Source organism: Oratosquilla oratoria, chromosome 6 (genome assembly GCF_046742065.1).
Source record: "Oratosquilla oratoria isolate Oo_2021 chromosome 6, ASM4674206v1, whole genome shotgun sequence".
NCBI classification, from domain to species: domain Eukaryota; kingdom Metazoa; phylum Arthropoda; class Malacostraca; order Stomatopoda; family Squillidae; genus Oratosquilla; species Oratosquilla oratoria.
In genome coordinates, this window is record NC_134782.1 from 31,439,708 (window position 1) to 31,454,707 (window position 15,000).

The window sequence follows — 15,000 nt, forward strand, 5'->3', positions numbered from 1 at the left end:
GAATGTCTCAACACATATATATATATATATATGAATGTGTGTGTGTATGTGATTGTGTATGTAGTATATATTAGTATATATTTATTCAGTTATATGTATGTATGGATTAATATATACGTGAATGTATACATGTGCATGCTGTATATATATCTTATGTGTTATGAATTTCTTGGTGTATTGCATAGAATATCATTGTCCACATTTACATATATTTTCTATAAATTTACCAACCCCCCAAAAAATCGGATACCACGTGAAAGAAATTTCAGAATTTAAAACAAATCAGATGTTACATCCAATATTTTTCTGCCTTTAAAGACTGACAACGTTCCTTGATTTGAGCATTTAGGAAACAAAACGATTCTTTGAGAGACCACTGACAAAGATGAACAGCATTCTGCACAGTTTTGTTGTGTTCATGAATGATTTTGTCACACCCTGTCGCAGGTGGAAAGGAATACATCACAAACTGTTACGCTTCCACAGTCCTTTTTTTTTTCTAGCCATTTTCTTCTTTCGAATCATAATCACGATTAGATATTTTCAATCACACATTTCTATATATTTTTCTATCTTTCATTCCTTTTTTCTTGGTGTCATGAATATGTTTTTTTTTTTCCTTTCATGTTCACTTAAGCTCATTATTGAGTCAAATAGTTTTTGGTGATTAGTGCCATCTTAAAGCCTAATTAGGTAATTAACCTAATGATTCATACACCGAAGGCAGCCGTGCAGTCTGGCTCACCAACATATCGTTTGCATAGTCACGCCATGAAAACCATGAAAATAATGATGGAGGGGTACCAAAAAATCTTAGCGCTTTCGAAATAAGTTCCGGTGCTGCTCTAAAGTTCCGATTCTGATAAGTAATTAAAAAAGGTACTTTGTTCCTAAATAATTTGTTTCCAAAACCAATTGCAGGGTCTGAAAATAACCATGAATTATATCAGTGCAAATATCGGAATCGGAAATTTAGAGTAGTATCGGGGCTTGTATCGGAATCTTTTAATTTTTTTGGCATCGTCCCATCACTACATGATAGGATTTCAAAATTCTTCCAATTAATTCACTTCAATTAAGTCACGTCCACCCAACATCACATACAACCTCAAGAAGATTGAATAGAAATGTAGTTATTTTCCAAATGTTCATAAAACCCATACCCTTGATTACTGATATAGAAACTATGTCTAGTTACATTTTAAATTAGTTATTTCACAGATCCTACTTTTCCTATTCTTTACAATTTTAGTCGTAAGTTAAAATGTGTTTCGTACCACAGATATCAAGGATTTTTTTTGATGAAGCCAAAGATTCTGTGATTAATGTTAAATTTGCCAGGAACTTGTGTTTTTAACCATGAGAGATACTTACAAAGTACGGATGGTATGAAATTACAACAGCATTAACATTGACGACATCAATCTGGTCAATGATAATTGTAACGTCTATCATTACAGTTAAAATAAAATAGAAATAATTTGTCTTGTGTAGCAGTTACATTTACAGTATTTATTGAATTACCCGTTCGGTTTTATGGAGTGGTAGCATTTGCTAAGGATCTTAAAATACTCCATCAAATACCATTTGGACTTTTGGACTTTGTCTATGACACTAAGTCTGTGAAAGCACCACTTTGTCCTCTGCCAAATTAATGACCAATTTCAAAAAGATTATTAGATTTAATAGCTTTCTAGTGTAAAAAAAAAGTCTGCATATGATTATACCTCTAGAAAAAGTGATCATATAACCATATGCAGTTTCATCCGTTATATCATGTTCCCACCCTCTTTTCTTAGAAAATGAAAATCATAAAAATAAGTGTTACTTTTGCTCACAGATCCTTAGATCAGTGTATTCTAGGTAACGTATTGTATTTCTCAATATTTTGAGTCCATGGATCCAGGATTGGTTTGCTTGTCGAAATCAGCCCACCCTCTCTACTAGTGACGTACTTTAGAGATCATGGTTTTCACCGCCGACCTGCGTCTCACCATCTATGCATCCACAAAGCCGTGTTTGTTCTCTTTGTGGTCTGTTGGGAACTCGTCAGTGATGTAGTAGTTGAAGAGAATCCAGTACGTGGTAAAGAGGAAGAAGAACGTGGCTGGGAATATACGCCGGGCGTACAGATCGATGATGGAAAAGCGTTCCAGAAGGTCATCCTCACTTGGAATGGTGTTTCTAGGAGACATTTCGGCCATTAGGCGACTCTTACTCGTCAGGATCTGCCAGACGGTATAAGGCGGAGGGGGAGGCGACTCTTCGTCTGTGTCCAAATCCACTTTAATGACTGTTATGTCACCTTCATCCTTTTGGGAGCCCGTTTCCGCCGCGGAGATGGCGTCCCTTTGGGGAACTCTGAGGAGACCTTTACCTACGGAGCCTTCTGGGGTCGAGGCGCCCGCAGCTGTTGGTGTCGCGATCAGAGTCTCTCTCCCCGCACCAACACCTGCCCCTCCACTTGCCTCGCTCCTCCCTTCGCCATCGCCTCCTCCACCAAAGTTTCTGTGTCTCACTCCGCCTGCAGAACCACTCATAATGCTTGTTGCGTCACCACCACTCAAGCCACCAACACTACTTAAGGAGCTCCCTGGACTGGACGTGAGTTTACTCCTGTCTCTCATACTCCCTTCTCCCCAACTCTCTTCGTCCCTCTTGTCAACGTCAGGAATGCCTCCCACCACACTCAGGGGCACCCTGATCACATCCTTCAATGTCTCCTTGATATCAGGAGGAGGCGGTGGGGAGTGGTCGGGAGGGTGATCTTGATCGTGAATGGTCGTGGTGACGACCATGGTCCCGTCCCTCTCCGCAGCCTGTGAAAGTGAAAAACCATTAGCTCGACTCGCTGAAGAATCCCCCAGGTCCTTGTGTCTTCAAGACTTTTTCTTCGTATCTTAACGACACGCGCCCTTTCGGACACCTAGAGACCCAAGAAGTGGATGAATCGTTATATCACAATAATCACTATCAAGTAGAGCATCACCATACAAGTTAGTCGGGGCAATATGCATCAAGATAATTTAACAATGGATCTGCAAAGTTATCAACAAATGGGTCATTGTCTATATGTCTTTTTACCCCATTGCTCGCCTTATACAAGTCCCATATCTGGCGATGCTATGCTCAGGTTTATACAGCTTGGCTTGACTGTGGTTTACTCTGGCATTGTACTTGTGTCTAGACAGTCATCCTTGACAACAGGATCCAAGTGGGCAGGTTCACCACTCAAAATAGTCCGTTGCTCATGCAATAGCATTGTACTTCCTTAATCTCTCGTTAAAAAAGAAAGAAAAAAAAATCTACAGAGGTGGGGGAGAGGGTCAAGGCAAAATTTTAGTTACTCCTTTTTCTTTTCTATATATTTTTTAACAGAGCTATACCAATGTCTATGTGAAAAAATATGTTTTCATTCCTCATCCTAAAATAATTAACGAGCTAAACTTTTTATCTTAGTTGAATAAAACTGACTGGTGACTAGGAGAATAAAATGTATATGTTGACTTCTGACTTATAAGAACTAAGTCTATTTTTCTTTATTCTAGAATCTGGATGATTACGGAACAAGAGCCGAAAGGAGACACGAATCTTCCGGAGGACAAGTCATCCATCTTTCCTCACCCCACAAAGTTTGCAGTCATGTGGACTGGCATTCGGTCACTAAATCGGATTCTGGATCAAAACGTGTAAAGCGTGTTACCGCGTTCTAAGTCTTGAAATTTCTTTCACTTGAGTAAGATCGTCTGACTTTAAAGTAAGACATCCATGTGGGACACTTTAGTTCTATTAATTTTGATAATAATTGTGTATTTATTGTTATTTTATCCTACTATCATTATTCCATCGTTCCCCTTCTTAGAAGTACAGATTACACACACAGACTAGGAAGACTACTTCACACTGGTAAGTTCTGCTCTTTACATATTTTCTTCCTCATCTTAGAAAATTTAATATGTCCTTCCATTCTACGGTTGCAAACTTGATATAATCTAATTTGATTACATGGTTTGGAATAGGACTTTTGAAGCCAACTATACTTGTTATCAATACATTGGGACAAAATAGAGGGAGTTCATTTTGGAATAGGTAATGCTAACATTTCAGAGCATATTATATTGTTGGGAGTGTGTGACAATCGCTTTGCATGAGCATCGTCTGTTTGGTCTGATAGCTTACCTGCAACTAAGGACTATGATACTCTGGCTTGTCATAGTTTTTCTACAAAATTACGTCTACATCTACTCATTATGTTACATATTTACATGCCCTGCAATTCGAAAGAGTACACATGCATATTACATTTAAAAAGTCCTCAAGAGAAAATGTGACATGGTAATATTCATAGAAAATGCAGCTTATGGGATTGACTTTATACTTCACAAACCGTTTCTTGGATGTCAAGAAAATGTACTAAGTTGCTAGAATGAATACAAAAGTAAACACCGAAGAGTATATAGAATTAAAACACCAATATTTTCACATGATTCAAAATGGGAAAAAATTACAATCGCATGTTAAACACACGTATAAAGAAAGTGGATTCCTTTCATGTATAGTGCTGTCATGCTCTTCGGTACAGAAGGAAAAAAAAACAAGAGACATATTAAACACCAAAAAAAGTAAAATACATCTTAATGTATTACATAATTGCTACTGATTTTGGAAAAAGTATTGTACAATACACTATGACTCTACCAGGCAAGATGCAATAATGCCTATGATATGTGGCCAGATGACGTCTACTCCAACGGCTACGATAGACGAGAGAACATAAATAGAGAACAACTCAAAATCACATCCAAAAGATGATAAATCGTTGTAACATATGGAATATCAAGTTGGCTGAAAACAATAACGGATCGGGGATTAAGTGATTGAGGACATGAATATAAAAAATACAGTGTAGACAGCTGCTCTCGCTACCGTTGTTATCTACGCTCTTGGTGGGGGACAAGGACACAAATGGGTATTACTGATGAAAAAGAAAGAAAAAAAAAAGGCTAAGCTTCTGTCTTTTTTGTTTTTTGATTTTACGCTGCTGAAGAAGGAGATTTTATGTTTGGGGGACACCACACACCATAAGCCGTTCCGTTATTTGCTTTTTGAGATCCTCCAGTTTCTTTCTTCGGCGGTTGGCTGTACGTTCGATGAAGTTTATCATTGCGAATTCAAGGACAGCAGCGAAGACGAAAGCAAAGCACAGAATGACGAAATAGTCGAGGGCAGTGGCGTAGGACACAGCTGGCCACGCCGAACGACCGCCAAAGCCCAGTGTCGTCATGGAGAGGACTGTAGTCACACCTGGTAGGGGGGGTGGGAATATATATACTCCTGTGAAAAAAGAAAATCCGCTAGAGATCAATGGTTAGCAAAAACCTGGACCCACCCGTGCTCGGTCTCTCCATCCAGGTTTCTTCCTCGCGCCGAACCTGAGGCACCACCCGACATGACCAACCGCGAACTCCGCTTCCACGTAACGGATTCTTCGTCTTTTACCCTCTGTGGTCCTTCACTTCCGCTCGACCCGTTTCTTCTTGAACCGTTCATTCCGCAAAATGAAAGCTATCGAACTCGAGTTCGGGAGAAGCAGAAGCAAGAGGGAGGGAGGGAGATGAAAAAGTTTAAGTGATGAGGAAGATGGATCTCCCGGGCGGGGAGCCCATGCTGTCGCAGCGCTATGGTGAGGTATTCCTGGGGAGACCGCAATCCGAACCGTACAATCCGCAAAGCGAAATCTAACGAACTCGAGTTCGCAAAACAGAGAGGAAGAGAGAGAGAGAGAGATGACAAAAAGTGACATCAACAAAAGGGAATGGTTACAGGCCGTGTAGAGGGTTCTTCCTCTCACGGGTCGAAGAAGCCGAACCGCCGCGCCGCCTTGTGAGGTCACGAAGAGTGAGGGTTCCCAGGTTGGCACCAGAGTTCCCAGGTTGGCGCAACCTAGAGGCAGTTTAATTTCCTGTGAAAAACCACAAGCCATCATTTACAGTAACCCGTCTGCTGACACCCACCCGGTCTTTCGCAGTTTGCAATTTGCTGGCTTCTCCAGTTACTGCAGCAGCCATAATGGTCATCTTTGCCAACGCGTCGGCCGCGCTCTTGGGTCCTTCCGCGGTTTCTTCCTCTTCTCCTCCGACCTTTCTCGCGGCTTTCTCTTTCATGTCCTTGAGAGCCGCTTCCAGCTTGGCTCGCTGCTTCAGCACCAACCGTTCCATGAAATGGATGCTCGCGAACTCAAGTACAGCGGCGAAGACGAAAGCAAAGCACAGAATGACGAAATAGTCGAGAGCGGTGGCGTAGGAGACGGCAGGCCAGGCGGAGCGACCACCAAAGCCGAGGTTGGTCATGGAGAGTACAGTGAGTGCACCTGCAGGAAACGCAATTTTCTGTGAAAAATCACAAGAGATCATGGACATCAACCCGACAACGGACACCCACCCGATCTTTGGTAGTTTGTATTTTGTCGGCTTCTCCAGTGACTGCAGCTACGACAAGAGCCACTTGTCCTATCGCCTCCACGACGCTCTTGGGTGTCTCCTCCTCCTCCTCGACCTCTTCTCCTGCCGCAATTCTCTCCGCTTTCTCTTTCACATACTTGAGCCTCGCTTCCAATGTGGCTCTGTGGGTCTTGGCCACTCGCTCCAAGAAATGAATGGTCGCAAACTCGAGAACAGCGGCGAAGACGAAAGCAAAGCAGATTACGACGAAATAGTCGAGGGCTGTAGCGTAGGACACCGCGGGCCAGGCGGTCCGGCCGGTAAACCCCAACTTGGTCATGGTGAGGACCGTAGTAACACCTGGCGCATGAAAGAGTGATGAGTACTTTGGTTGACGCATGGGGAGGGTTTCTGGTTCTTTGGTTCAAGGAATGTGGTTAAATACGTGACCAACAAAGGGCTGGGGCTCTGATGAGAAAGGGCTGGGCGGGATTAAACGTGCAGTAGGTCTAGTAAGAGGCCTTTGTGTCTAAGGGTGAGCTGAGCCGTAATCTAAGTATTGAACATGCCCTTTAGATTCGTTCGTCATGCAAAGAAAAACAACGTTTCAAGTTATCTGAGGAAAGAAATAACGCATGCTTGAACGGACAGGGGGGTGTCCTTTATACTCCCCCAAGAAAATACTCAAGTTTGCGCGAAGGATGACCAAGTGAATAACATTTAGCTGAGTATAAAGAATACTGGATGACACGCGTTTTGAGAAAATTAAGAAACGGGAGAGTACAAATGTATAGTTAACGGGTTACGTGAAACTTCATCCTCATATATCAGGACAAACGACGCGAGACAAAACTGAAAACGCAGACTTCAGCAAGTTGGGATTTCGAATTCAGATCTCCGCTAATCAAAGATAGCAACGCCGGACTTCAATAGCGCACAGGTATCCCGATGATTTATCTTCGTTGTCCACATGGAGTGGTAAAACACGTCTGATTCACATTATCTGAAACTCTGATTAAGTGCGGAGTTGTGTAGCAACAATTCTATTTAAAACTAGGTTACTCTTCTAAGAAGCTCTACTCAGCTATTCTAGAAAAAATATTCTACATGTCACACGCGGAATCGGGCGAAAGTTTTTATTTACAGTATATATATTTGACAAGGTTATTTGGCTGAACTATTTGAGTCTGTTAAGATGCATAGGACATCTAGATGTTATTAAACTATGAAGGACAGCAACATAGAAGGGAATTGCTATACAACCCATTGAGACCTAGAGGTCGATCTGATCTGAATGGAATTATCTGGGGTCAATATTATCAATATCTTTAAAAGTTCTATATACTTTACATGGGTTTCAGTGGGATATAGCATAATCTAGTTTCATTTACGAAAAACACACATAGAGGAAATATTAAGGATAGCCAACACTATGTCTGATAAATATACTTTACCATCTAATCATCTAATACATTATGACAACGTCTTGTCATTCGACATTGCAAAGGTTTTCTTAAGAGTTCTGTTTAATGATCATTAAGGAAGGTAACAGGTAACTTCCGGTACAGACACCATCGTCATCATTTGGGTGGTATGGCGACAACCATGGTGGTGTAGCGCGGATGAGATGTAAACCATTTCATTTACTCTTTCAATGCGGTGAGATATATTTAAGTTCTTTGTTTTAGCCAGTCGTAGGCAATTCTACTTAGCTAAGGGGGCGGGGTTTTGGCGTTTGATCAATGAAGACCCTGTTCTGTGTGATCTTCCCTCTCAGTTGAATAAAATGCTTTGGATTAGCTTGATAATAGAATGGACGATAAAGTCGCCGTATTGTTGGGGTTATGGTCTCTGAAACCGCGAATTCGTGACTATAAACAAAAAATGTTGAAATATATTTTGAAAGTATTGTTCAACCCCGCCAGTACAGATATTTACCCAACCCAAGGGGATAAACAAAGGAAAAGAGAAGGAACACCAACAAAAGAAAATAAACAAAGAAAATAAGAAGACAATGGACTCTTCGATCGGTTCAGCGAACGGAAGAACAACAGAAATGGATTGTGTGCAAAGAAGGAAAACCGTGCAACGAGACATATGGACAGAACACCATAGGACACATTTGAAAACAAACGTATACACAGAACTTATGATAAAAAATAACTGTGAACATTAAGACACGGAAATTATAAAAGGATTTAGAAAAGGTGAATGTTAGACTAAGAACTAAAAGAATATAATCTAGACACAGCGTTTCTTAACAGTTTCCGACCCTTAGGGCACCCCTATAGTCAGGTCTAGGCAGTCTAGCACCTCCTTGACTCTGGTTAACTTCTGATTATTAGGAGGATAAATGAAAGTGAAGTACTGCCATGCACTCACCGCCCAGCACCCGCTAAAATTGATCTCAACACTCAAGGTTAAGAAATGCTGATCTAAACTCTCTAAAGGCAGTGAAACTAGCTTTCAGCTTTCTAGCAGTGGAGAAGGTTTCGCTCAGCCGAATAAAATTGTCAGACGGCAGTTAGAATAAAGACTATACTTGTAAAGCGAAAATGGGCTAAGCAATTGTGGAAGATATCAGTGACCAGATGAGGAGGAGCGTACACCATGAGGCGCCGAGCAACGGCGGCCGAAGCCGTCACCTTTCCCATGTTATACGCTTTGGGGACTGTTGTGTGCAGGGTACAAACAGTCAGTGCTGGGAATCAGAGAGAAACGCGGTACTCGTATCCACAGTTAAGCGAATGCGAGAACAACACGCTTCCGAATATGCCACCAACGCAGTGACCAGAAAGATGGTATGATGTTAATTGAGTTTTTAGAGAAAGTATTTAAGTATTCAATATCATTCAAATAAGAACAACTGATATTTTATGGCTATAATAAAGCAAATACGAGGCTTGAAACGATTCAACATAAATTTAATGCGAAAACACATCTACTTGATTAAAATGTGCTCGTAAAACAAAGGACATAGTCGCGATCAGAGTGTATTGTCCATTAAGAATCGATTTTTTACTGCATTGAACTACTTCCCATGTATTATTGCTTTGTATCTATATAATGATATCATATGTCTTAATAAATGGTTACTGATAAGACGTAAAATGTTCTGGAGTATGATATAAAAGCCGGAGATATGCATTTATTTGATCTTTTCTGATTTATTCATTCATTCTATTTATCAATTTATTTCTATGTATTTACTGGTGTGTTTGTGTATTTATTTATTTGTTGTAATATCGGTACAGCGTTGCTAAACAGAATGATTTGATTTTGCTTAATTTGTCGAATTAGTTATGGAAGTAAGAACTATGCTCTTTTTGCATATCAGGCATCTGCCGAAAAAACAACCGACAGAATTCTCCAGAACCACAATACGCAATTGTCAAAGAACAAAAAAAGACCTTTTGCTAGGCGAAAATAAAGGTTGAATTACCTCGATAAAAAAAAAAAAAAAAATCCATCTGGATTTTTCTTTTATGCTCCAAAAGGTGAACCGGTATGCACATGCTGGTAACTGATGTCTCCCTCGCATGGTCGCCATGCAGCATATAGAAATAAAAAATCTAAGAGCTTAGCAAAGAAATATTTGAAAAAGGAAGAAGAATGTTGCCACAGTCCTTGACGGCAATATAACGGAAAAGGAAGCAAATTCATCGTCAATATTGCGAGGGTGAAGAGGGTGAGCAGGATTGTTGCGATAAAAGATAGTGTATGATAAGGATACTGAATTGTCAAGTGTCTGTCAACAGGCATGCATGGAAGGATTAATTAAAGAAGTTTTGCCTTCCTATGCATCTGAACAAGTTTTAATTTGCGAAGCGATCTTTCGACTCGGCAAAAAGGGGGTATTCAGGAAGCGTTTAATGGGGTCTAATTATGTATAAATATGTATATATTTATATACAAGAGATGGGTAGTCGATCAATCAGCAGGGAACTAAGACAGGGTCTCGGACCTAATCAATCCTCTGAGATGACAAATGCGCGAAGCATAGAATTTGGCGAGATTGGCGAAGACAATTCAGTGTCTCAGCCCCGCTCGATACGATGACGTCATACTTACGTCATAAAAACGCCTCAATGTCCAGCGTTAACAATATAGATACATATACATGTTTTTTTTTTCTCTTTTTTATTTCTTTTTTTTTTACTTCGTCACCTTAACGAGGGGGGCAAGGTCAAATGAACGAAATGATAATAAACGTCCCGATAAAGTCCCTGGATTATCGGTATAAGGTTCCGATAAAGTCCCTAGGTTATCGGTATAAGCTTCAAGGTTCAGTAGATTTCGGGTTTCAGAGTTATTCGGTTTAATCTTCTTTAATCAAGGAACGGGGTTTAGGCAGGAGTGGTGCACACCAAGTAAACAGAGACATTTCGAATGGAAATTTTGACCTCATGATTAGTACCTGAAAGAACAAGGGTTAGACAAACAAGAAAGAAATGACAATGGCCAAAAGAGTAGCAATTTTTTTGGCTATTTCTCAAAATGCATTTGGCTTAATTTTAACTTTAAATATATATATATAATATATACATATATATATATATATATATATATATATATATATACATACATATATATATATGTATATATGTACATTTATATATATCATAAATACAATATCTAATATTTCTCATGACTCAGATGATAACTTAATGAACCAGTAATATCTAAATTGAAACTGTTATGCAAGGAATCAGATATGAAGTGAACTTCAATGCAGGGTACAAATGTCAAAGTGACATTTTACTATAAACACTAAAGTTAAATCTTATTGTATTTTTGCCTTCTACTTATTATATTTTATTGCCTTTATATTCGTTCCCTTTCATTCCCATACATTCTAAAAACATCAGCATTCATCTAGAAAAAATATATAGAGATTTATTTATTTATTCATCTATTCATTTTTTATCATTATTATTATTATTATTATTATTATTATTATTATTATTATTATTATTATTATTATTATTATTATTATTATTATTATTATTATTATTATTATTATTATTATTATTATTATTATCATGATTATATTTATTTATTTATTCAATTTTATTTTTTATTTTTTGGCAGAGTGGAATTTGGGGGGGAAAGTGGAGGGGATCCACACGAATCTTGAGAATTCATGAGAGAGGGGAATGGAGTCAAAAATGTTGAGAATCACTGGCCTAAACACTGGCATAATTCAAATTTCTATCTGGAAAATGGCAGCTGGAATGACACAGTTTAGGTTGTGAGCTTTACCTCGACTGAATGGAAAAATATATGAATAAACAAGCAAACAAATAAATGAATAGATGAAGAAACACTGTCAATTTTAAAATCATATCGCATAAGGACCCTCCTAGATTTGTCTACTAGAAAAAATGCAGTTCACAAAAAAAAAAAAAAAATTGCCTAGCTCTCGGTTAAAAAAAAAAAAAAAAAAAATCAATCATGTTTCAATAGCTACCTATCCAACCAACGATTGAGGTCTTATTTTGGTTTGTTAACATGGAAATTAGTCATTACAATCTGTTCATTCCATGAAGCTTTAAAAAAAATCCTGATAAGCATCGGTGATTCAAATATTCTTCTGCCAACGTACATTCAGTAATGTTGATTCAAAACTACGCAACCATATTCAACAATGCTGACCATTTCTAAACATCCATTCACACTTACATACACATACATATGCATGAACATATGTATTGACTCTATAGGTGATCTGGATATACGGAAACACACAGGCAAAACATATGTACACACACACACACACACACACGCACCCACCCACCCACCCACCCACACACACACACACCCACACACGCACCCACACACACACACACACACACACACACACACACACACACACACACACACACACACACACACGCACACACACACACACACACACACACACACACACACACACACACACACACACACACACACACACACACACACACACACACACATTTACTCTCTCTCTCTATCTCTTTCCCTCTCTCAAACACGCATACACACACACATACACACGACGATGACGACTGGTTCGATGAGAACGATGAGAACAACGAGGACAAGAATGAGAACGACGAAGACAAAAGTGAGGACAATTTTCTTCCTCGGCGCGGGAGACTTCAATTCTTATGAAACTCCCAACAGAAGAACCACGAGGCGGGATCTCCGCCATGATGAGCTCTCACATTTGAGGTACGAGGAGGAAAAGTAGAAGAACCCGAATTGTGAACTGTGAAACCGAAGTCAAGCAGACGGAGATGGAAGCAAAAGCTCATCGACAAGCGTCGTTGTTTACGTTGTCGTTTGTCCCCATTGGCGGTATAAATTGGACAAATTTAGGCTTAAGTAGGAAAGAGGAAAGACCTAGTTTACCAAGAGAGTGGTTAACGAATGGAATTGACCTAATAACCATGTAGTGAACGCTGAAACAATTGTTCGTTTTAAGAGAAGATGAGATAACTTTATGGATATGAATGACAGGTGGTAAGGGAGATGGAACTGCCTAATGTAGGCCTTAGGGTCTCTTGCAGTCTTCTTCATTCATATATTCTTATGCTCGAAGATTTTTCTTGTGTTAAAAAACAAGTTAAGGAATTTTGAAAGGGCTGAGATAGAATAATCAGTAGGATTCATTCCATAAACGATTGTTTTTCGAGTCTTTTATCAAAGTATGCGTGGCCATGAGAATTTTGAATCTTTCAGTTTCATTTCAGGAATCGAAGTTCAAAAGACTAGAAAACATAAAAAGAAAATGAATAAAATAGGAAACAAAGACTACAGATTGTTACGAAACACCTCGACAAAATATATAAATGAAACCAAATGTAGAAAATAAACTTCAACGCCCTGAAAGACAAATGAATATATAAGTAAATAAATAGATAAACAAATAAATAAACAAAGTATTGGAACTGAGCAAAACTAGAATCCATCACTGACTTATTCAATGAGAATTGAAACAACACCAAGAACTAAATATGAAAAGTATCTAGAAAAGTTCATTGTAGACAATTTGTTGCTCGTAAGTCACTACATTGGCGGAGAGATGAAAATAACGGAGAGCCTAATCCACCCTAGCCTGTGATATGCAGCAGTAGTTATCAGAAAACAAGAAAGATATAAATAGAATCGAGAGAATATTACGAGTAAAGATAGTGGCACACTAGGCTAGCATGCTATTTGCTTATGCTATTTCGTTTGAGTAGAAACGACTACGGTTACAATATTCTAGACTTCCATAAGAACATCACAGCAATGTGTCTAACATTCTTATATGTTTAACTTCTATTATTTCGTCATTCAGCTTCTCGCTAAATTATGGGGCGAGAGTGATTTGACATTTGGAGATTTGAAAAACAAAAAATCGTAACCGAAGTCGTTTCTGATTAAACGAAGTAGCAAAAGCGAGTAGCATGCTAGCGAGAAATGCCTAGTGTGACGCCACCTTAAGAGCAACAACCAAACTGATCCTCAGCATAGCAGACAGATTTAATCAGGGAAATGTTAGAATTATTACGGCTGTCATCATTAAAAAAAAAAAAAAAATGAAAATGACTGAGATCCATTGGTTTGGACCGGAAAAGCGTCGTGAAAGAATGTTAAAATGATTGATGCTCGAAGGACATCAAGGGGATATAGTCTTTTGTATAGAAACGTCAATACGTGGAACAGCCTAAAAGAGGAGAATGTCTAATCTAAAAACATAAATTAATTTGATATCATGTTTGATCGACTGAGAAACCGCGTCAGACACTTACAAGCGAGCCTCGTTCCCTGTATATTGCAACTAGGTAGTTATGTACATACACATACAAAGACACACACACACACACACACACACACACACACACACACACACACACACACACACACACACACACACACACACACACACACACACACACACACACACACACACACACACACACACACACACACACACACACACACACACACACACACACACACACACACACACACAAACTATCTCACTCGACTGTCTTTCCATTTTGAATACATTTCTCTCCCTACCCTCCAGGTTGCCTGACTTACCCAAAGCAACTCTGCCTGGAACGTCCTTTTTGGTGATCCAGAAGGCCACCCAGGAGCAGCAGACGATGAGGATGCAAGGAACGTAGACTTGCAACAGGAAGAATCCAGTCAGACGTTTCAAGCTGAAGACGACGGTCAGCGTTGAAATCTCCTCTGCGGAAAGGAAAACAAATGTAAAGAATGTAATTATGTAACATTAAGAAGTGATGTGATTATATGTTTTTATTATTTTAGGTTTGGTTTTAGGGTTTTTTGGGTCATATAGACAACACATAACTATACATCTCGTAAATACCAACATACATATGATCTCACACACACATAAAAACGGATACACACTCATTTAGATGCATACACAAACATACATATAAACACACGTACACACACAAACACACACGTATGTCATACATACATATACACACATTCGCGCGCACACACACACACACACACACACACACACACACACACACACACACACACACAC

General features: G+C 39.2%; 1 protein-coding gene across 3 annotated transcripts in view; it reads right to left on the reverse strand.

The window, feature by feature from the left end:
• The window catches only part of LOC143026366 (uncharacterized), a 49,311-nt gene that overhangs the window by 6 nt on the left and 34,305 nt on the right, over positions 1 to 15,000 (reverse strand). Inside the window, exons 5-7 of one of the 3 annotated variants that reach the window (XM_076186631.1) lie at positions 14,517 to 14,669; positions 5,081 to 5,304; positions 1 to 2,819 (exon numbers count right to left, since the gene is read on the reverse strand). The exon at positions 1 to 2,819 is cut by the window's left edge and continues 6 nt beyond it. In XM_076186631.1, coding sequence (XP_076042746.1) covers positions 1,998 to 2,819; positions 5,081 to 5,304; positions 14,517 to 14,669 — 1,199 coding nt within the window. In that variant the 3' untranslated portion in view covers positions 1 to 1,997. Of the gene's footprint in view, positions 2,820 to 5,080; positions 5,305 to 6,014; positions 6,371 to 6,441; positions 6,801 to 14,516; positions 14,670 to 15,000 lie in introns of all 3 variants that reach the window. The other 2 variants (XM_076186630.1, XM_076186629.1) reach the window with 2 other exon arrangements.